This window comes from Sparus aurata, chromosome 3 (genome assembly GCF_900880675.1).
Source record: "Sparus aurata chromosome 3, fSpaAur1.1, whole genome shotgun sequence".
Lineage (NCBI taxonomy): Eukaryota > Metazoa > Chordata > Actinopteri > Spariformes > Sparidae > Sparus > Sparus aurata.
Window position 1 is genome coordinate 13063095 of NC_044189.1, and position 24230 is coordinate 13087324.

Sequence of the window (24230 nt, forward strand, 5' to 3'; positions counted from 1 at the left end):
CACTTAATATCTCAGCTTATTGTGCACCTTTTGATCAGCCAGTCAATTTAGATGTCTAAAGTTGGGGCAAAAATGGTTTCCCATGTACATAAAAATGTGGTTCCAGTAAATGCTGCAGAATGTGGTCGTTTTCTAACTTTATTTGTCCTTCTGTCATTTTCCAGGTTGTTAAAGTGATGGTGGAACCTGACAACCGAGACTGAGGACCTAAACCAGAACCAAAAAACAAAAAGAAAAAAAGTACCGGACAGCGAGAAGGGGGCCGCCTGCATAATACTTCTTACACGGATCTACAACACACTTGATCGAACTCAAAGCTGCATTGCCCAGCTGTGCAGCACAACAGGAGCAACAGCTCTGGACCAAAGCTCGCTGACGCTACATGGAGTTTAAGACCTTCTTGCTCTGATGTTCGCCAACCTGTGTGGAGTTACGTGGACCTGATAAAGAAATGATGGGATACTAGTTTGGGCCCGACACCTGGTTTCTGCTCCCCATTACTGTGCGTGGAGTACACAGAGGGACAGTAGCCGAACTGGTGGCTGCTGCTGCTGCTGCTGGACGGACCGCTGGGTCGAATCGAGCCGCTTCAACAGAGCTGATGCCAAGGCCAGGAGTCAGCCATGATGTTTTTATAACCTGATGAACGACAGAGGTAGGACAGTCATCTTTTTAATTATGAATCCCCCAATATTAAGGTTAATTACTTTAATACCCTTATTATCGCCATCACTAGCATTATATGACATAAATCATCTGATAAAATGAAAGACTTTTAATTAATTTAATATGAAATAAAAAAAATATCTATAATTTATGTGTATAAATTAGATGTCTGCTCGCTTTGGTAACAATAGGTTATTAGAGGTGGGATCATATCCCTTATATGAACCTTTTTGAAATGTTAGATCACAGTCATTAAAATATTGTATTTTTACCATGAAATTAAAATATACATCATCGAATTTATTCGTAGATTAGTCTCAATCTTTGAGCATTGCTGTCATTTATGCTGGTTTGAACTAAAAGAAAGCATGACAGAATTAATAGACCAAGTTTGGTGTGTGTGTGTGTGTGTGTGTGTGTGTGTGTGTGTGTGTGTGTGTGTCCTCACGCCCATACTAGAGCGGATTATTTTTCAGCAGCATTTTAAGTGACCAACGTTTGTTGTTTAAAGTTCAATAAAAACTAGTCACAAAACTCCAGGCATCATTTGTTGGAGGAGGAAAGACAAGAAGTTGCAGCCGGCCTCTCTGCCTCTGAGAGCTGCAGCAGCTCGCGGGGGCTCAGCAGCGGATCACTGTTTGCTGCTTTGCTGCAGCTTGATTGCAGAAAGGTGGTTTTGAGAGTAAATGACTCGCTGATAAAATGGAGTTTACGCAGAGCCACTCCGAGAAGTCTCATGAAAAAGTGCTCTTAGTCATCACAGTCGGAGGAAGTGACTGTGTGTGTGTGTGTTGCCCCGAAATGCTACCCATAGGCTGTGGTCTTTAGTTTCAACTGCTGCACTTGTGAGGGCGGAAAAAAGTGTCGGTGTGATTATTATCCACATTCAGAATTTTTCTGAAGCATGTGTCTGACCCCGTGGAGCGGTTGACGAGCGATTACTTGTTCCTTCGTTTGTTGCACCCTGGTACAGTGAGCCTCTGCATGAACACAGCTCATTAGTTCCTTACACTCAGTAAAGTTTTAGCAGTAGCAGCTCGGTCAGTTGTTTGAAGGCTAAGATCATATTCGAGTAATTGTTACCAGACGTGTCTTGTAAACTGATCCTCTCTGACACAATGGTCGATTTTTGCTTTTGCGAACGCTGCAAACATTATACTCTAACAGCGTCGATAAGTAACAGTGTGTATCCAGGAGCCGGTATGACAGACCGGTGATAGTGATAGCGAGCAATTACAGGGTGACGCAAAAAAAACTATACGTGTCCAGACTTGATAATGACGTGTAGAGCTTTATTTGTTTAACCGTCTGAATTGAAAAGGCCGGTGCTTCTGTTGCAGGCACACATTCATGCTTTTGGGAGTTTATTGTACTACAGGAAATGCAAGTACATACAGTTGAGGTTATTATGTAAGTGTGTGCGCAAAGGTGCAGTGGTTTGTGGTGAAGGATACGTTGTAATTATAGCTGTGACTATTGTTTCTGTTGGAATACTGTACGTGTATACGTTGAAAGCCAGCAGGATTTTGTGTTTGTTCAGTTGTGCTGCAGATGCAAATAAATTATTTAATCTCGTGTGTTTGTATGTGTGAGTGCACGGGATTTAGGCGGCGAGATGCCCCACATTTCGCTGAATCGGGTCTGTCATAAAACTGTGCATTAATGGTGCACAACACACACACACACTCGCACACACCCACACGTACATATACACAGACAGCTTCGTTTTTTGTTTTTTTTCCAAAGTCATCACTCGTACCAAGTGTACGCGCGCAGATACAGCTGCTGCGTTGTCCTCCTACACCTGTGTCATCACACACACCGAAGCGCTCCTCTGCCTGTTTCCTTTCTCTTTCTCGCACATGCTCTTTTTCCTGCTGCGTCGACAGTTTTCATTGTGAACGGTCTCTGACAAAGTAAAAGAAAAACAAAACGCAAAAAAAAAAAAATAAAAAGTGTTCTCACCCAAAATAACTGGGATGTTGTTTCTGGAAGGAAACAATGCGTTTTTTTCTTTCCTTTTTGCTTTTTTTTTTTTTTTTTTTTTTTTTACAAATGTCACTTTTCAAGACTTTGAAACCGATTCCACTCACTCTAATTGTATCGGGGAGGGAGAGCTGTCCCACATCTCCTTAAATAATAAATGTCAGGCTTTGTAAAGTTATTTTTTTGTGTGTCATTTAGGTGAACTGACCCTTTAAAGAGCACATGTATGCCTCATTCCTCGTGTTCATGCTGTGTTATTTCTGTGTTTTTGTACAGATACATGATAAGTGTAAGCTTTAGTACATTGCAACCGGGTACATATACGCATGAGACCTTGTGCGCACATGTGTGTGTTTGTATGTGTGTGCGTTTGTGTATGTTTTTCATTATGTGGTATGGTGGCTTTGCTCGGTGATGTTATTCAACAGGGCGGATTGCTTTGAGCTGCTTGATGCTTTTAGCTGTGGTCTGCGCGAGTGTGTGTGTCCCCACTGTGTCTATGCATGTGCCTTTTCGCATGCCTTTCAGCTGTGTATATGCACATGTGCGCGCGTGCTCAGCCGCGCATGTGTTGTGGTATCATGTAGTCTTTGATGTGCTAGTACAAGTCAGATTTGGCAGATTTCTTAGAAAAATCGAGGAATGTTGAGTGGAGACAATTCAAGTCGGGCCCACGAGCGAGTTCGACTCTCGCGCTACACACTTGCACAAACAAACACACACACGCTCACACACATGCGCCCACGCACACACGAGACATTCAGGAGTTGCTCCGCAGATGAGTTTTGCTGCTCCGAGGCAGCGAACCCCCATGCAGATTTTTTTTCTTTTTTTTTCTTCTCTTGTCTGTCAGAAGACCTTTCTTTCTTTTTTTTCTGCGTCACCTTCTGCCTCTCTGTGTATGTGTGCCAGCCTTGCCTCTCTCACACACACACGTAAACACCAAGAGTTAGAATCGGGCTCAGTAAAAAAAAAAAAAGGAACGTGTGAACGTATATATGCGAGCTACCTGCTAACCCAGTTGCATAAAATGGGTCAGCAAGTTGTACATAGTGTGTCTGATGATCTCATCCTCTCACGGTAGGATGTGCTGCTCAGAGTTCGCACACAAACACACACACACACACGCACTGACACAGGTTTTTGTGTCAGTGTTCCATTCTGTATATGTGTGTGTGTGTGTGACAGCAACAGCCGCCCATTCATCATCCTGTACAAAGGGCGTTAAACCTCTGCCCCTCCTACGTGCACCTATGCAGCGCATTTCTCTCCTCATCCCCCCCCAAAACCCCAAACAACAATTCATTCTAATTAATTCAAATTAAGGCTTATTAATTATGCAGACAAAGATTAATAAATGAGGTGTCACCAGCTGTCATGGCAATTAATGACTTAATTTGTTGGTTTGTTAATGATCGACTTGTTTAAAGGGCAAAGAATCAATCAGAGATCAAAGTGACAGATGTGTGTGTGTGTGTGTGTGTGTGTGTGTGTGTGTGTGTGTGTGTCTGTCATCCTCTGTGTGAGTTTCTGTCCAAAGTGTGTCTGTGTATTATAGTCATTTGTAACCAGTTGGAAATTTAGGCAGTCTGTCATCGCTATTATCTCGTCGGCTTTGTTGCTAACAAGTAGGGCTGGGAGGAACGGGCGGGGTCAATGGGCGGGGGATTCAACTACAGCAACCATAATGCACGGCACTATATGGACAAGTAAGTCAGAGGTTTTGTATCTGTCAAAAAGTAGGCACGATGCCGATTAATACATGTTTCACTCAATGTTGAAGAGGTAAACCCGGAAATACAAAATGTACTATGGGCATCTCCAGTTCCCAGACTCATGACAAATTCATGATGAATGACTTTACCTTGGATATGCATAACTATTAGGCCAAGTCCATGGGTGCTTGTGTCCCAAAGCTAGCCCCAGTACAGCTAACTTTAGCTCATTCACATCCCAGACCGTCTGCAGCTAAGCAGCCACATATTCGGAAGGAACAGTCAACAGCCAAGTGTGACTTCGCCTGCACTGGGCACAGTCAGCCAAACTTGGCTTCTGATCGGCTCTATGATTGATAATAAATCAGTGTAATGTTCGAGTAGCTTTTTGCCGATTAACCCCCTTCAGCTTGGAGTACGTCTTATTGCATATAGCTTGATTAAGGTAAGGTGCTTCGCTTTGCACCTTTGACGCTGCCTATATTGAGAGTTTTCACTTGAAACGCCCATGAAATTCGGTTGTTCCTCCCATCCACCTGTTTGTGCACTCTGTGTTGGACTATAGCCATATCAGACTGACATTGCTTTGCCACTTTCTGTGTTAATTTTCCCAGCTTTCCTGTGGCAGGAAAAAAATAAATAAATATCCATTAATCAGATTAAGAACGGTAACCAGGCAAAGCAGGGGCAATGGACCCAACCTAGTTTTCATGGCTTTTACTGATTTATCTTCCTCCCTGTCTGCGTCTGTGTTTGTAGAGGAGTCGGGGCTGGAATCCATTAATCAGATTGGGATAGCGACTGACCACAGAGCTAGAGGGAGACCAGACCCCAACTAGTGGTTCAGTGTTTCAGTGCCAATATACCGCAGGATTACACTCACAGCATGTTGCTTGAATGTATGTGTGAGGCTCCTGTTCTATGTAAGTCTGTGGACCTGTATGTAACATAGTGAAGTAATGCTGATACAAAACTGGTTAGGTGTAGCACCACGGTAGCACTCAGACAGACACACCTTCCGCCTCCACAACATAGATTCGCCTGTATGCGTGTGCTCCTCAAGCCATTAGACCTACATATGTGTCACTACTTGCTTCCACACCCATTCACTCACAAATTTGCGCTTTAAGGTTTGCTCGTGTGTGTGTGCGCGATGCTACCTGTTTGTGTTTGTGTGCATGGAGCTTGCGTGTGTGTGCCTTCGTCTGGGTGTGCACAGATGTGGGTGTGTGTTTTTTTTTTTTTTTCGTTCAGTTTGGCTATAGCAGTGTGTTGTAGCCAAGTGAACAAGTGTTAACAAGCTCTGTGCAGACTGTATTTATTTAATCCATATGCTGGTGAACTATACAGCTGTGTGCTGCTCCTGGTATGTCTGGAAGGAAAAATCATTCTGCAGTCGCAGCCTTGTCTGAGGTACAGAAATTTGTGCCAAGTCAGCCTGTATGTGGCTGCTTATATTGACAAAAACTTAACTTTTTTTTGCTTGAAGGAGCACTTTGCTGATATTCAACGTTCATCACCGTGTATTAGTCATACATACTGCCCTTACTGGCAGTACTTGCGGATGTTTTCTGTATCACTTTGGCAACTTTCCCCATTCACTTATATCTCCTGACTTCACAGGAACCGTTTCCATGCGCAGTGGATTTTATGGATTGCTTCACATTTTATAAAATGTTGTCAGAATCTATGCAGATTTGTGTTAGGCAGTCCACTGTTGAGGAAAAGCAACAAAGAGACAGAGGCTCAGGCGGCTGCTGATAGTGCCGCTGCCAATTCGGCAGCTCCAGGTTCGCTACCCAAGACGATAAAGACAGAGCAGCTGGGAGCTGACAGGCTAGTGGCTAGCGGTGGTGCGGCAGCTAGCAAGCCAGCGCAGCCAGCTAAAGCAGCCAGGCTGCTTGGCAGGGTAGAACAACTTTACAGAACAATAAAAGCAGAGTAGCTGGGGGCCGACAGATAGTTCCAACTGGTAGTTTTTTCAGGTCCAGGTGCCCATCAAAGCACAATACGAGCGAGTCAGTCACCACACAGCAGTGAGTTCTTCAGCAGACCGCTGTGTTTGTTTGAGTGCGTTGCCAATGCCAGTGCAGGGGGAGTGATGATCTGTGAATCAATGTGGGCACAACAGGAAGATACGAGCGTGGCCAAAAACAACAAGAGAGATGGAGAATGAGACTGTCTGTAAACATACAGTACATGTGATTCTGCTCATTGTCAGTTGATCTCATGATTGATAATGTTGGATGCTTTACGCAGTACTTCAAAATGATTTAAGCAGTTAAGAGCAGGGCTGGCTAGTGAAAAATGTGAGATTGTATTTACTACTCACTACTACTAATTAATGGAATTAGCTGGTACATCTAATTTTTGTGTATGGGAATTACTGCTGTATGTAGTGTATATTTTAAAACATGTTAAAGAACAGTTTACGTGACTGACGGCATCCAGTTGTCACAGGGACAATCGAAAACGTGTGTGATGAATAGAGATGTACCCTGGAATCTCTCTGAGGAATACATGTTTGTTTGTATAACGCTAATGTCTCTAGGTGGATGACAAACTGAACCGAAGCATGTACGTCTATTAACATAGTAACTATCAGTGGCTGGCTACTCAGCAGGCGACATACGAAAAATATGGCAAATTAAAATCCGAAAGAATGCAGCAAACCCTATTTTTCCGCCTGATGGTGCTACCTTGTGAGCAACAAATAAATAATAAAATCTGCTGAATTTCTTTATCTAAGTGCAGTTGGGAGGTAAAAGTATGTTGACTACTTGTTCATACTTTTAAATATCAGTAATGATAAAGAAAAGTAATAACGAGAAAGATTTCAGGGAACATTCACTTAAGGAGAGTTAAATTTGTCTTTCTAAACAGTGGTGAGAGAACTTGGTCTGGAGCCTCATTAAACAGAATGTTATGATGTCTCTTCCCTCTTTTATTGAAAGGAAGTTTCGCTCACGGTGAGATGACTCAGACCTGCTCCCTTTCTCTGCGTCATGTCTTACAGAAAACACTTTTTTTGGTCTTAACGAATCATTGCTGACTAAGTGGACCTGGAAAATGGGATGTTTCCGACTCCGGCTGCTTTGAGTCCGTCGGATACGTTTGACTGCAATAACAAACACTGCAGAGTTCGACTCCTGAATCCTTTCAGAGCCAATTGTCAGTAATGCAACATGAAATGTTCCATATTGTTGAATATATTGAAAGACCTGCCGTGTCTTTGACTGCACCAGGAAAATCGGACAGTGGGACATTTGCAGAGGAATAGATTTACCTTCACAGGCCGTAAAAGACAGTGGATAAAAGAAAACGTTTAATGAAGGACTGTGGGCAGCGTACCATATTGATAGAAACAACAAAGACGGCAATTAATTGATTTGAGTATAAAAGACAGCGAGAGAGACATTAGACTGAATGTATAACCACGAGTATGAAGTCATGATGATCTCAAGGCAGACTTAATAAGGAGGTGTCTGTGCTGTGTTTAGTTAAGATCTGCTCAAGTTTGGCATGTGATACTGCTTCAGGACTGCCGCCAGTTAATTTGTCACGTGGCGAAATTTGACTGAATGCTTTGCTTTTATGCTGGCGCTTGTCTCAAAAGTTGGATTTTCTGTCAGACATTCGTTGCTAAATGACTCTAATGCAGGTTTCTAAAAATCTAAAGAGTCGGTGATGGCAGTCCACAGTAAAACCCTGTAGTCAGTTGTCTCAATCCGTGGGAGCTAGATAGCAACATGCTACTTGCTAATAGCGAAACCTTTTGCCAGGGATGGACTGATTTTCGGCCTTGGCTGATGCAAGAACAAGAACCTCAACATGGCGCTTGAAGTATCGGGGTCATCATCTACTCACTGTCACGTGAACAGAAAGTCGGTTGAAGTCTGGTAGACCACAAAACATCTCTGAGCTTCACAGCAAAACAGCGTTGCAGCATTCCCCTGAACAGCAAAGTAAAAAGCATGCGATAAAAGGAAAAATAAAATGGCTAAGTTAAAAGTGATAGTGCACACCCTGTCTGAAGTGGGTACACAAACTCATCAGCACCTTGAGGGTGTACGTAACGTCTTTTCGAATCAATTTGTGATCTTTGGGGCTTCATGAGACTTTCATTACGCTGGACGAGCTGTTCCCTCTAATTCAGTCTTTTAGGAGAGTGCTGCCATGCTATTTAGTTGTGAAGCTCCAAAAATGTTGTGTGGACTACGAAACTTTGAAACTATAGCCAATCACACCAAAGCCCTGAGATCTGAGATGCATCTTCCACCTTCTGTGATAGTCGTTAGATCACTACATATATTTCACTATGGCGGTCTACAGCATTGCGAGTCTTGCGTGTCAATTGTGTGTCAGCTGTGGACAGACATGCCATGAAACTTTTGTTTTCACAATTATTTTTAAGAGCATCTTTGTCTGATTCAAAACAAGTCAGATGTTGGCTGTTCTATTAGCTGGTATAACTGGCGTTCTGTGGTTCTGTGGTTCTGAGGAGTCGCAGCTCTCACAGATATCTGCCCCAGCTGCTTAACGGAGCAGATTTACAACTGCCTCCGCTGGAATATGAAGTTGAATACCTACTTTTAGACTGGGGGAAAATAACTAACCTCTCTAATGGATAAGTGCCCCAGAATGCTTAATGCTGAGCCTCTGCGTGTGTACGCCTGTGTGTGTTTCAACGTGTGTGTGTGTGGTAATCTCTATGGCAGGTTCCTTGCCATTAGCGCACTGTTGAACAAGGCAGCAATTCATTCAGCAGGTTTAACTGTCTGGTGTGTGTGTGTGTGTGTGCGTGGCTATGTGGCAGGTTTCTAAGTGCAGAGTGTGTGTTGTTTTTAGAGAATTGTTTCCGTGCGCCTGTCTGCACCATATGGCCCAATGTGGAAAAAGGCCCCTTTAGGGGTCTGTGCATATGGGACTGTGTGTGTGTGTGTGTGTGTGTGTGTGTGTGTGTGTGTGTGTGTGTGTGTGTGTGTGTGTGTGTGTGTGTGTGTGAGAGAGAGAGAGAGAGAGAAAATATGTGTTTTTGTGTGTATGAATGTGTGTACAGCGGTCTGGTCTGCCTGTGGTGAAGCTGTAAAAACAAAAGAGAGAAAAAAGAGAATACATAGGAGCAGTGATGTCAAATACTACACCGCACGCACACACGCACGCACACACACGCACACACACACACAAAGAAAACATCCATCGTCACGTCCTCCACTTCTTTCTTTTTAACATATTTATGATCCAATTTTATCCTCTGGTTTCGATAACAGCGCTCTTCTTTTTCTCTTCCTGATTTGACGTTTTTTTGTCTTTTTCCTCGTGTCGTTATCTGTATTAGTTCTGATGACCGAGTCGAATGTGTCGCTCTGCTCAAGTGATGACTTTCGCTTCTTAGTTTGGTAATTACTTTCTTTTTCGGCAAAGCGTTTTCGCCACTTTTTTGTCATTTGGAGCTGCTTTTTCTTCTCAGATTGGTGAAAATAATCACTTTAATTTTTCCCTCAGTAATCACTTTCTCCCCTCTTCTTGTTTTTCATTTGTCTGTTTTGTTTTTCGCTTGTCGTTTATTTTGTCTAATTGGCGTAAACCTCAGGGCTGTGGTAATGACTTCTGAGGTTAACGAGCTTCTGCTAACAATCACTCACTCACTATCCACGCACATGGACAAGTACACACTTGTGCAACCGTTCACGCACTTACATGCACTCTCAAGTACGTATTTACAGTGTACACAGATGTAAGCATGTACTTACAAACAGACTGCGCAAGGGACGCGCATACACACACACACACTTACAGTACAAAATCTGCAAGCATAGACTTTATTGCCAGAAACGTGACACATTTGATTCATGGATGCCGCTCGCTGCTTCACTGTGCGTGTCAGATCTGAAGTTAAAGCCACATTTACAGGGGAAAAAAACAAAAACCTGCCAATTAGACTTAGGATGGACAGTCTGATGGTCTTTTGAAAGCAGAATTCTCTATGAATCTGGCTCACCGGCTCACTCACACACTTGCAATAACACCTGATCTACATTTCTTTGCTGCACTAAAAGTAAAATCAGGTCAGCATATTGCAAATGTAGTGCTTGTGGAATAGTCAAATAGTGTCGGAACCCTCACCCTCCAAACCTTCCCAGCACAACTACCTCTGATCGTTTTTGCTGTCCGAAGGTGACTGGCCTCCTTTTCACTGCAATGGCAGCAGAGGCTCATGGGTATTTTATTAGAGCCAGAAGTGAAGAAAGCAGTCCCAAAATCTAAACGTGTTCTTTACTTTGTAATCATCATCCATTGTTGTGAAGGTACTTCACATTTAAGGTACTTTCACCTCCAAACTGTACCCAGCTGAAGTACTTAAGTAGATCTATTTACTGTAAACGTGTTGTGTCATGTTAAACTGCACTTCACTGTCAAAAGATTCATGCTCCTCTAAACAGCAACTGTCAGTCCTGCTGTATGTTTAGCTCACTTAGCTTGTTAGCTCTTTTAGCTGTGTTTGGGTAAGCTTTCAGCCTCATTAGTTATTGGTCCGCTTCAGCTTAACACACTGGAGAACTCTGTCCAGCACCTGCTAACAGCTAACCAGCCCTCCTCCTTCTGATTTCAACACAGATATGAGTTTCACAGCGTGGCCTGGCATTTTTCACTGCGTCATTATGTTTTAGATGCGCTTTGCAGACAGGCAGTCATGGTGTTTGTCATATTCTAAATGATGGTTATGTATAATTACAAAAAAAAACATTTAGATCCAGGCAGATCTCAAGACAAGATTTGAAATAATGTGGTCTCAGCATCCTTTGTGACACTTCTGGGTTTCTGCTGTATGTTGAGGAACATTGAGGACATCGCTAGAGGAAAATCTTGAAATTGAAATCAGATTGGGGAAAAGTACTTCTGCAACCAGCAGCTGCAGTCACTTTACAAATGTCACAAATTTTGTGCAGTCTTAGACGATGTGCATCTGACATTTTTCAATATGTGGCTGCAAATCATAACGGACGGGCCAATTTCCACCGCACTGAAACAACGTTTTCACTTTCTTAACTTAAACTAAACGTGCCAGTCTCTGTGAGTACAGTGCCGTCATTAAAAAAGTTGTGATTAATAAACACAGGTGTCTGATGCATCAGACGGGTCAGCCTTTTCAAAACTTGATGCATCCCCTTACATTCAGCCACAGATTAGGGATTTTGGCTGAATGGCTCTCAGATGCTGAGCTCCACTAAGCTTTATTGATGACTGGAGTCTGACTCGATTCTTGACTGCAGTCTCTTGCTAGTTCTCCCGGTGTGAACTCTGCTTTAATCTCTCCTCCCTCTCTCTTGCTCTCTCTGGTATCTTGATATGGTCTGTGTTCTGCACTGACTTCCAAACATTTACATTTCTGCTTTCAAGTGCTGTTTATATATGACTCTTATCTGCTATCTAACACACACACACACACACAGACACACGCACATTAAGACAGGGACAGACGGTGAATCAAACCTTTAGTCGTCCTGACAGCAACTCTGTTGCTATGTCCATAATAGGACAGGAGGAGAGAGAAAGAGGAAGGCAGTAAGAGAAAAGAGTGCCACATAGACAGAAGGAGGGGGAGGCAGATAATTTGCCACCAGAGTGTTTTGTGGTGAGGTGAGGCGTGGAACTTCGGTGACTCGAGCTCACAGGCTTTTTGTGATACTCCGCTGATCCCCTGTAGCGAGATTTCTCCTTTCATCTCCCCCCCCCCCCCCCCCCCCCGAAATAGCAGCCTCCGCTATAGAACAGCACCCCTGGGACTGGCTAGGATTCGGTGTCTTGCTCAAGGACACACTGGCAGGGTGAATTCTTGCAGTCGCAGGGGAGATAACTTGGCCTTCTGGTTGAGGGATGTTTTAGTCTTTAGTCGCTCTGCCATTCTGCCCTGCTACCCTTGGCTTGTGAATGCTGCCCCATCTTGATAAACTCCTCACAAATTTCCAGTGTGGAAAACACACCTGTGGGACCAGTGGCTCCACCGTCCTCCTCAGTCTGCAGGAGAGGACAGAAAAAGGTGCTAGGGTTGCACATTATGTATACTGATGTGGTTTCCCCAACTTTAAGTGGTTTGGCCTTCATAGATAGGATAAGATAAGATAAATCAGGCACTAGTTTAAGCAACGTGATGCTTTGGGTTGCTGGACGACCAGAGACTACCGATTAGGAATTGGGCCCTTTCGCCAGCTAGATATTAGAAGATCATTCAGTAATAAGAATAATTGTTATTTGTAGCCCTTTTTAATCAGGCCACAAAGACGTTAAGTAATTAACTTGGTGCACTAGCATCTTGAGGCTGTGTTCTGAGCTGACACTAATGTGCTCACTTGCTCACAATGCAAGATTCCAACGTGCTGATGTGAAGCAGATATAATGTATATGACATGTCCAACATCTCAGTTCGTCATGGTATGATGCTAAGTAGCAATCAACAGAAATGAGCGTGTTCCGATCAGGATGTTTGGGGTTGAGCACCGATCACCGACTGCTGGAAGCAGTATTGGGAGGATCACCAAAAGTCAGTCAGGGCGACTGATGTTTTATATCTATAGAGCCCTGTCGCTAAAAAGACAACCCAAACATAGGATTTATGTTGGAAAAAGCATGTTTTTTCTGCTTTCCCCACAGTCATCTGGTTGGAATCACCTGTTTAAAAATGACTTGAGGGTTTAGATATGGTCAGTAAGTCTGTAACAGCTCCAGAATCACTCCTCGCAGCTGCTTCTGAACTCTGACCCCCCCACACACACTTTTAATCTACGGCAAGGGAAAAGACAGTTCTGTTAACCGAGAGCAGAGTATCACATCTGACAAGGACTACTTTTCATATATTCACCCAGTGACACATTGTCAGACGGCTAGAAATCAACAACGTGTTTGACAGCGCTAATCCGTTTTCTTTTATTGGGGATCGCTGAATTTATTGCTTCGGGGAGGGAGATTTGCCAGGATGATGCTGAAAGGCAGGCTCAGTGTGGAGGATAGCGCTGATAGAAAGTCCTGTTACAGTGAAATTATGGTGCGAGAGCAGAGAGGGAGAGAGCGGGAGGAAATGACACATAGGTGGAAAGAATCTCATCCTTGCTCCTGTCTCACACGAGCTTTCTCTTTCTTCGTCTCTGACACATTTGCACACTTCAACGTGCACGCACACACACACACACGCGCACACACACACACGCTCACCATAATTGAACAGTAATTGAACACTTCTTATCTACTTATCTGTCCAAAGAGGTTCAAAGTAAAGATTCGCAGATCGTATGTGTCTGGCTGTGTGTGTGTGCGTGTGTGTGTGTGTGTGTGTGTGTGTGTGTGTGTGTGTGTGTGTGTGTGTGCGTGTGTGTGCGCGAGCGCTCATGTGCATGCGCCGTGTGATTCTTATCACAGCGTTTGACTCAGAGCTGCTTTTAAGGCAATGAATTCACATCTCGTCCTGTTTCTGTCTCCCTGTCTCTTCCCCCCTTTCGTGCTGTCTTTTTAAATCTCTCCCGGCCTGTTCCTGTGTTTTTAATCTCTCTCTGTCTTTTAAAGTCAAAAAGAGCAGTTATTGTCAGTTTTTTTTTCTCCCCCCATCGCCAAACACAAAGACGGCAGCTGCGCCCACAAAATTTGACTAATAGATGTTCAATTTCCTGCGTGACATGAAATGAAATGCGAAATATGAATCGTACGTCTCTTATCTCCTGCGTCGCTTATATTTCCCCCTAACTCTTGATTAATTGACTGTATCCATTTCATTCATCTCTCTCTATCTCTGCGCTGTTTCCCACAGTCACATCTCGTCTGTTTACTTTGTAGAGATTATGTAAATTTGCAGCCAGAAACATGCGGAGATGCAGGTTCGACAGGTTGAAAGATAACAGATAGCAACTAAGGAGGAGGAGTCGATATTCTCCCCTGTCTCGTTGTCGGCGGACGTTACACAGTTTGTCGAGCTTTGGGGCAGATTTGGTGGAAGTTTTGGGGACGGACAGGCTTCTCCCCTCAGGATCAGTTGGAGACCTTTGGTATTTTCCCTGCAAATCAACGGCAGGAGATAAACCGTTCTGTGTTGTCAAGCGTGCGCAGGGTTTTTGAATCGCTGCCAGACTTTTGCGGTTTGTCATGGTTGAGTCATGTGTGACTGGCTCGTAATGGTGCAAGTGCAAATATCAAATACAGGCAACAGGTAGTGATTGACGGCGAGGGAGATAGCCGAAAGGCAGATGGAGGGGAACAGTCAGTTGTACCTCTGAATAACTTCCCCATTGATGCCCATGTATTTTTGACATTTTACAATACACAATCTGCGGTTTGGCCTCGGGGCTACAAAACATTTCCCAACATGCAGAAGACACTTTCAGCTGTCAATTGCCGTACAAATTGAAAATGGAAAAAAAAAATGGAAGAAAGTCTCACCCGTACAAAGAGCTGTTTTTTTCCCCCTTTCTTTATCATTCATCAGCGGTGTGGATCAGAGAGAGATTAGAGGGACGAATAAAAGGAGATGAAAAGAAGGGAAAGACAGAGGGAGGGGCTGGGTATGAAATAGAAGATGAAAGGATTTAGGGTGTAGTAACAGCTAGATAGGTTTAAGCAATGAACTCCGCGTGTTTGTGCGCGTCCATGCTTGTATTTGTGTGTGCGCACGTGTTGATCTTTAAGGGTGTACCAGCAGTTAGATGGGTGTGAGAACTAAAGATGACATACCTTCACTCCTATTACTGATCCACACCTGAATCGCTTGCAAATCTTTTGACCTACTTACGGTGTCCTGATCCCGTCACATGACTTCGGCAGGCACTTGAAAGAGGTTGATAAGTTCTGACAGAACAGGCAGGATAGGGTGTGTTGAGCCTTGCTATTAATTCGAGGCCTGAAGAGCTGATAGCAAACACGTATATCACACCCTCAGTAAAAAAGGTCTTCCGAGGTAAGATCGAGAGTCCTGCCAGTGTTTTTGGAAATCCAGCGCAAAGATCACCCGATTCCTCTGAGTGATAATATCAGTGTCCTTTTTTCCAGGCTTATCTTTGGGCTTCTTGCAGCTGACAGATGTCGGGATCTTCTGTATTCACAATCCTAATTCTTCTATTTGACGGGCAAATTGAATGTGCAGGAACATTGAAGGGAGGTGCAGACACACACAAAGGACTGGTTCGACCTTGCATAAAGGAAAGGCACGATACAGCAGAACGAGGAGGAGGATCAATACAGCGGCACACAACTGTGTTCCTTCAATAAGAAATGTATCTGTACACAGCACCAGTAAACCCACATAATGAACTGTGCATGTAGCCCGTATCAGACAAGTCAGGTTTAATGCCGTGCCTGCCCACGGGTCAGAATACGGCGAAAAAACAACCTGATGTGAAAGTGAATTTCCACAGCAGGTGTTTACCGGGGGCTCTGTTTGCATGCTTTTCCAGTTATTACCAAAAGTGCATTGCAGAGGCGACGCCAGCGCCTGCTCCACAATACACGATTGAGGGTCGATAACATTCTGTCAATATTTCAGTCAGAGGAGCCGTGTCAGGACAACACTCCATGAATAATCGCCATCTTCATCCTACTTGCAAAGCCTCTTCTCCCCTGTCCTCCATAAAATCATCCCGAGCAGCCCGAGACAGATACTCACCGGTGATCGATTTCAGTTTATCATGTCGAGAATGCAGAATTAGATCACATCTGATCAATGTACATTACAGCCGTCTCCTTGGTGTGTATAAGCAGCTTTGTAGTTAAAGGCGCAGGCCGCAGTAATGTAGCGATTTAGTAGATTGGCAGCGTGCTTGCCCGGTAACAATTTTAGTACCCGATACATAAAACAAAAACGCAGATATTAAGCTTGATTTGTATTTCCGTGTTGCTTTTCATTACATTGACTTGACGCATGTGGATCACGTTGAGCTGAGGGGTTTTTATAGGGCCACGACAAACCAGTGGCCATTGTTGACGGTCTGTGGCCCTAGTTAATGCGGTGTGTCGCGCACTGTTGGCAGTAGGCAACCCTTGTCAGCTGCATTTAGGCCGACTGAGCATGTGGAATCTGCGGTGGAGCCTGGCGAGAGAAATCACCCTGACTGACGTAGAAAAGAAAGGGGAAGCTTTAGGAGCATGTCATTGTAGTTTTAGCTCCGTTTTTCCTAATTGTTTGGCTACATTAACAAGAGTGGTGTGAAAACTCTGCTTTATCATAACAATGGTTTGTAGACCTGCAGTTCCGGTTTCCCTTTCTTTGAATGATGAATACAGAATATCGCCACCTGGTGGTATGTAGAGGTATTTCCTCTCACGCAGGTGAAGAACGTACGAGCTAGTCGGCCGTCGGCTGTAGTCTTTGCGGTGTGTTCGAGTGATTTTTTTTTTTTTCGTTGAGACACAGGTGACACAAGGCCAACTAGCCGACTTTTTAAGCTGAAGAGCAATACAGCAACTGCCTGAAGAGTTCAACTCAGATAAACAACATTTGGGATTTTATTTCCTATCATGTCCACAATCTTGTTGCAGTGTTTATCATAATTACTCATATTGAGTGGGGATATATTTATTTTTTCAAATCAAATCTAGAATGTTCACCTTTAGTTTATCTTGTCATGTTTATATGGATCGAACTCAGCAACTGCATCTTCGTAGCTTCGTGAAAACTCTCGACTTGATGGTTTCATTCATGATTTGAATGGTTATTTACAATCTCTCAAGGCAGCGTCAAGACTGCATTTCCTTTCATATGCATGTGCATGCAGGTGGAAATCCTGATATAGCAGACACACACGAGTGACTTTGGGTGTGAAACAGGACTACTGCATTGTCTCAATTGAACTTCACACGCGCTCATAAATATGTGTTTATGTAAACTCTTACAGCTTATGTAAAAACATAGAAAATTCAATTTACTTCTGAAAACATCTTTACGATAAACCTAAGCTAAAGTCTTAAACCGTTTGTGTGTGTGTGTGCGTGTGTGTGTGTTAAGGGGCTTTTATCTCAAACACCGATGTCGCAACGACCTGCAACTTCCCCTGTGTGTGTGTGTGTGTGTGTGTGTTGGGTGGGGCGGGGGGGTGATTAAAGATGAAGACAAGTGAGAAAAGCAGTGTGTGGCTGTAACGCATCAGAGTTGGATGATGTGCCCCCCCCCCCCCCGCCGCCACTCTTTTTTTATTTCAGGTAAACCCTCTCCATCACTGTTCCGCCGGGCGACAAAGTGGCAGCTTTAATTAGTAGAAGAACTTTTATCGCCTCTAAGAGGATGACGAAAGCTTTTCCTTTGAGTTTCTTGAGGTATCCTCCTCGTGATGAGTGTGACACTCGCTCTTGAAGAAAAGAAATATAGCCTGAAGTTGAAACAAAGACTTGACACTTCATGAAGAGTTTTTTAAGGCCCCCTGAGACTTGGACTGACTTCTTAACCCTGCTCTTATTGTCTGTGTCTTCTCTGACTTGTAGAAATCAAAGTGAAAGCTCCAGGTAACACTTTTTAGCTATAAGAAAATATAAAATGGATACATGGCAATTCACAGGAAACCTCCTCGGTGTCTTCTTTTTGGTGGTCTCTGATGGATGATGACTCCATTGCTGGGAATATCATTTTGGGTGTAATTGTGAGAAAAATTGCTTTGTTTTCTCTTTTTCACTAGTTAATTTTCATCCCAGGCTGGATGATTATCGTTCATTCGGTCTTCTTGACAACGTCCTTGATTGTTTTAATGCGGAATGAGGTTCTGAAGTAATTCTCTTAGAGCTAGATGTCTCTGTAGTCCCCCTGGGCAGGACAAAAGTCTGATAACCATCCGCTCGCTGTCTGTCTGTGTGGATCTTGTGCGTGCGTGTGTGTGTGTGTGTGTGTGTGTGTGTGTGTGTGTGTGTATTTGTCAGTTGTTATGCAGGATAGAGGAAATGAAAGCTCAGACTGAGCCCCTAGGCTTTTCTAAACTGTCTCAGTGTCCTTCACATGCATGTGTTTGTGTGTGTGCGTCTGGACCTGAGCACATCTGCTCCCATAAATGAGTGTGTGACAAACACGAGTTAGTGACGAAAATGAGGAAAGAATACATTGTCTTCCTCCATTATAATCAACCCCCCCCCCCCACACACACACACGCACACAAATGCATATGCATGCACTGTACGCACACAGTGTAAGGAAGTGATTGAATCTCAGCTTTTATTGTGAAACATGGGGCAGCACTGCCACCTCCTTCCTCTTTTTTGTTCTGTGTGTGTTTGTGTGCTCAACTGTGGTCTGTGTGTCTTGTGCACACAGATGTGTTTTGTGTGTAGACCTAAACTGTCTTTCCTTACATTGCGGACGCTGCGTAATGTATAGTGGTTATTACTTATCATTAAATACTAATAGAATTTTAATATAGTGTCGAAGAAACTATCTTCATTAAATCACTTCTCACTTAAATGTATTGCTGTTCACTAACTTACAAAAACACATTGGTTTATTTTTCAGTCTGCTCACATGACTACGACCCAGTTTGTGCGTGCATGTGTAATTTCCTGGTTGTCCCCCAGCAACCCCCGAGCTGTGATCACAGGAAGTTGAGAGGAAGTTGTCAGGTCTCCACTTTACACACACACGTGCACGTGCGTGCGCGCGCGCGCACACACACACACACACACACACACACACACACACACACACACACTTCTACCTCCTCCCACACTTTCACACTAGTAAGAGAAATGGTATTGGTGAGCGAATAAAGACTGAAGAGGGGCAAGAGAGAATGGGGGGCAGGGGGAGGAGACGGCGTTCAGGTGCGACAGTCTTTTTTTTTTTTTTTTCATGTGGGGCTCTCTTTCTTCGTAAAGTGTAAAAAGTCTGTTTCCACTCTGCTATCTCGCTCTCATCCTTTCTGTTTTGCCCCCCCACCCCTTCCTTCTCTGCGAGGCATCTGCCACCACTCATCAAACTAACGTGGCATTCACACGCAAAGACTCGAAACATGGCGGAGCGGCAGGCTGCTTTTCATCGTGAGTGGGACCTGTTGTTGCTCAGTGGCACTTCAGGGAAAAGTCGAAAAAAGCTTTACTTAATGCAAATGTTCCCCGGGGACAATGTGGGCAACAACCAGACGAGAGCCAATCACGCTTGCTATGATTTAGAAAAAAAAAAACACAAAGTCGGTCACTGCTGCAGGATGACTTCAAGTGCAGGTGTAGGACAGGATATCAGTCCTGCCAGCGTCTATACTCACAAAATAAAAAATCTACACCAATCATAGAAGAACTTCCTCACGTGTACTAGGTTTGCTGCAGTTGTCGCTGCAACACATTGTTCGGGCCTAAACCGGTTAGATCAGTTGCCCACCGCCCAAAGTCAATACTTACAGGTGACGGAGGCTGCAGCACAAAGTAGCAGGAGTGACATTTCAGTTATCACGTGATGACAGTAAAGAGACGATGACAGAGGATTTGTTGTCGAGGCACAAAGCCCAAGCACCTATTTGGCAATATCTGGGATATAGACCCAGTGTTAACAGGGAACCTGATGACGTTAATGAGGGAAAAGAAGTTGGTAACCTCGCTGAGAAATTGAAGGTGTTCTGCCTGTCGCTGGCAGCTCTTAATCCGACTGCTCATTCTTGTTCCATTACTCCCACAGAATATATAAAACTACTGCCTGTCATATTTCAAACTGATCCACTGTCAACAGATGCTGAAAATGGCGGTTGTTTTGCTTCCTTAGATGCATTTTTGATTAACGATAGCACTAAAATGCTAAACTCACTGAACACATGGCATTTCCTGGGACTGGCCTACTTCCTAATAAAAGTCAACTTGTGTGTTCACCAGTTAAAAGCTTTTAATGCGAAGCTGCAGTGGTAGTAAGTGTTCATTCTGCATTAGCAGTAAGTTAACACAGTGCACTACAGAAAGCGAACATCTTTTCTTGTAAATTGGCTGTTTTTTTATCGTTAACTCTGGTGTTATTATGAGCTTATTAGCCATTGGAAAAACAGTCCTTCAGATACTGTGTCAGAACACACGATGAACAAAACTCGCTACTCTGTAACTGTATGTGTGAACGCAACATAAGAAAGAATGTGTTTGCGTTTTAGTAACCTGGTTATCATCTGCTCTCTTTTCGAGTCTCCTTAATGAGACTGGAGGAAGGGATTAAAAGAAGCCAGGCTAACAAGCTGTATCTCAGCTGGAGAAACCTAATTTTGTTGCTTTCTAATGATGCCTTAACATATACACATGCCGGGAGTGGGAGATATGGTCCTAAACATGACATAGCAATATCTTTAGGCTGTTTTGAGTTACACAAAATATATCTCGATATATGGAAATTGTTGTGATGACTGACAAAATATTAATAGAAAGAGATATTTTATGAATAATCATCAATAACATGGCTATAATGAGAATTTGAACAAGTAGAGCAATCTCAAGTTCACAAGTTCAGAAAATTGCATGCAAAACGACCAGGACAGGGACAGTGTTGCTCGACAGCACCATGGTGAAATGAACGAAAACATCTTTTTTTCCAAAATAACTTCTAAAAAGTAAAAATAATTCGGATTCCAAAGCCGAACTACAGATTATCTGTAAAACCCAACAATTGATGGTAGAAAAAAACCCGACCCACACACGGGATAAAGCTTTTCACTGCAGCTGCCGAACAGCATGCTGTGTCCATTCTTTGTGAGCGGAATCAAACCGTTTCTGGCTTCATGACTGTTGCAGCCAGTGTTTGAGAGCTGGTGCGCCCTAAGTGTGCGGAGTTAAACTGTTTCTGATAGTTACTCAGTAAATCAATATCCTGAGACAGACTCCATCGTCCCGTCTTTGAACACAAACGTAGAAAAGTCAGAGCCCGTGTTTGGGAATTCAAAGAAATATCACTGTGCTCTTTAAAACAGTCGTTTCAGGAAATTTAGATACGTCACATGTTTTGTGTATTCGTCAAATCAAGCTGAATACGTTTCCAGGCAAAAAAGGGGTAATTGTTATAGTAAGATTTTCATATTATGGGCTGTTCTTTATTTGATATCCATATTTTCTTGTCATGTTGAGTTTTATTTGTGGTACCACCATGAAAGTTTTCTCTCTTTCTTGTTTCACACAGTATTTTGTCTTTTTTTCACTCTTTGTTTTAAATAGAGGCTTTTCAAAACAGACGTGTCTTTAATGCAACAGTCTTCGGATTTGGAGGACGTCCTTTAATTATTTATCAGACACCGCTTTTGATGTGTTTTTTCTTTTGTGAGTATATAAAGTGTTTTTATTGTGTATCTCTGTATACTGTCAGCGTGTTCCCTTTGGTATTAAAGGCCGTGATTTAATGCTTTAATCGTAAAAGCGTAAAATGCTTTTGTTTTTGGTTTGAAGGAATCCAACGCGCCCAAAAAAAACCAGTTTGTTGTTTACTTGGTTTGGTTTAAGTGCAGCGACAGATTTCAACCTTGTGATTGTTGTGTGTGTGTGTTTGTCCACCGTGTGTGTGTGTGTGTGTGTGTGTGTGTGCGGTGCTTGAAGAAACATAATGGGGATTTGATTAAAGTTTTGATTATTTTGAAATAATGCGAATGATTAGATGCAAATGGTGGAACTAATCTAAATTGTTTATGTTAAAGTGTTTTATTTTAATTTTTTTGAAAGATGGAGATGTAATTGTTGATCAATCCCCGTGTGGATGTGTGTGTATTTGTTGTATTTCCTCTGTACTGGAAGATTTGTTAAAGGGGCGCTGTGTGGTTGTGGAGAAGAAATTGAAACTCAGTTTTGACAATACTAATTAAGTAATACAAACTAAAAAAAAGTCCATAAAAAAACAAACTTATATAATATAATGATTAATTAATTACACTCACAAACATGCATACACACTCCTCATAGTCGGTCCCTGTGTGGGTGTGTGTGTCTTTTATCATCCTGCGTTTGTGAAACTGCTCTTACGTGACAGCTATATGATTTATCCTTTGAGTTATAAATGCAACTCCACACACACACACACACACAAACGCACACATAAATACACACAGACACATGCGATGTATAGCTGCTGACCACAATTCGCGCGCCGCAAATATCGGTTAAGGTGACATCATCAGGGAGAGACAGAGAGGGATCCATTTTTAAAGGAGCTCTCTTAGACGTGACCACACACACATGGTATGCTCCACACACGCATTCACACACAGACAGAGTAGACTCTAAGGACCATAGCAGGGGAGCTTTTTTGTGTGTATGTGTGTGTGTGTGTGTGTATATATAAAGTTAAAATCCAGACAGTCATTCCAGAGGCCAGACTATTGAGTCTTATAAACTCTCAGGTCACAGATTATTGAAATAGCAGAAGAGATATATAGTCTGCCTCTGTGTGTGTGTCTTCTGTTACACTATTTGACTAAAAAAAAATCACAAATTGCTGAGAAGAAAATGCAGAAATCCAGACGTACGCATGAACACACACCTGCACACGTGTGTGTTCATGTGAATAAATGTCGGATTTGATTATAAAACACAGGTGCGTGCGTGCGTGTGTGTGTGTGTGTTTGTGGGTGTGAGATTTGGATGCAGTGTGAGTGCCTTTGAAGTAGCAGCCTGGATTCATGCGTGTGTGTGTATGTGTGTGTGTGTGTGTGTTGTAACACATGATTTATTTCAGCATCGTTTATAGCCCCATTGGGAACTGAACCAGCAACCTCTTGGCGGCTATTTCACTGTAATAGTCTGACATGCACACAGACAGTCTATTGTGTGGGCTCATCTAAGAGAACGTACCTTGTTTTAACCTGCTAACCTCCACCGATTTGGCAAGAGCAAAAAACTTGAACAGCACAATAAGTTCAAATCTGTTCCTTCGGAGAAACTGAGTAACCTGTTTTTATACTCCTCTGACCCACCTGTGGGCCTCGACACACACTTTGAATAAAGTTTTATAGACTGTGAGTCCCAGGGCGTGAGCGCAGCGCCTTCGAATTCGCCTTTCCAGTTAAAAAAAACAGCTAGTTTGTGCAGTGTCAAGCAAGTCACAGTTGATAAAGTGGGTTTCTATCACCGGTCACATTTTCTGTTTCACTGTCTTTGGTGTGTGTTGTTAAAGTTTAACGAGTTAATTGAGCTTAAAGACAAAACAAATCAGCTGTTTCAACTTGCAGACCAGTTAAAAGAGACACTCTTCTCTTTCTCAGCAGTTTTTTGAGTTGCACTTGAACGGCCCCAGAGCGATCGGTAGCCAAGAGACCATGGTTATACTGGACAGCTCCCAGTTATGTGTTCATGTCTGTGTGTGACTGGTGTTAACCAGTGTTCTGCCCTAAAGGAGTAAACAGCCCTCCTACAGAGTATTACACACACACTTACCCATACACACACTGCACAGTGCTTTCCAGACCCTGTGTGGTACAGTAATCCAATGTAGTTATTCGAGGTCAGACTCCTCTAATAGACTTTTAATAAAGTTTGTGTAGCAGGGGGTGGGGGGGGGCTGATCGAGGGTGGTGTAAGTGTGTGTTTGGGTGCATGCAACATGGACAAAGTCGTCTTTAGGGGCTCTGTCTGTGAAGAAGTGCATCTTCCACTGTTGGTTTCTGAACCAGTGTTTTCTGTAGCGTGGAGCCTGTGCCCATTGGAGTGCTGCAGGATGACATCCAATGTCCCAGGCAACTTCTGTAGTCTCGATTTGCCACATTTTTAAAGACATGTAAATGCTTTTGACTTCAAACGTGGGGTATTTACTCACATAGTTTATGATCTTGTGTTAACCACAGCCCGTTATTTTTAGGCATCTAACTGAACTCATTCAATAAAACCCACTGAGTTCAAGATGAGGGATCCTGAAGTACAAAAATGCAGGTTTTAGGACCCTTTCCTGCAGCACTTTACAGTACTTCT

The 24230-nt window shown here is 43.2% G+C and overlaps 1 protein-coding gene across 4 annotated transcripts in view; it reads left to right on the forward strand.

The window, feature by feature from the left end:
• The window catches only part of trps1 (trichorhinophalangeal syndrome I), a 125086-nt gene that overhangs the window by 22403 nt on the left and 78453 nt on the right, over positions 1-24230 (forward strand). For all 4 annotated transcript variants that reach the window (XM_030412587.1, XM_030412586.1, XM_030412589.1 and 1 more), the window contains exon 2: positions 165-655. In XM_030412587.1, the coding sequence (XP_030268447.1) occupies positions 643-655 (13 nt within the window). In that variant the 5' untranslated portion in view covers positions 165-642. The remainder of the gene's footprint in view (positions 1-164; positions 656-24230) is intronic.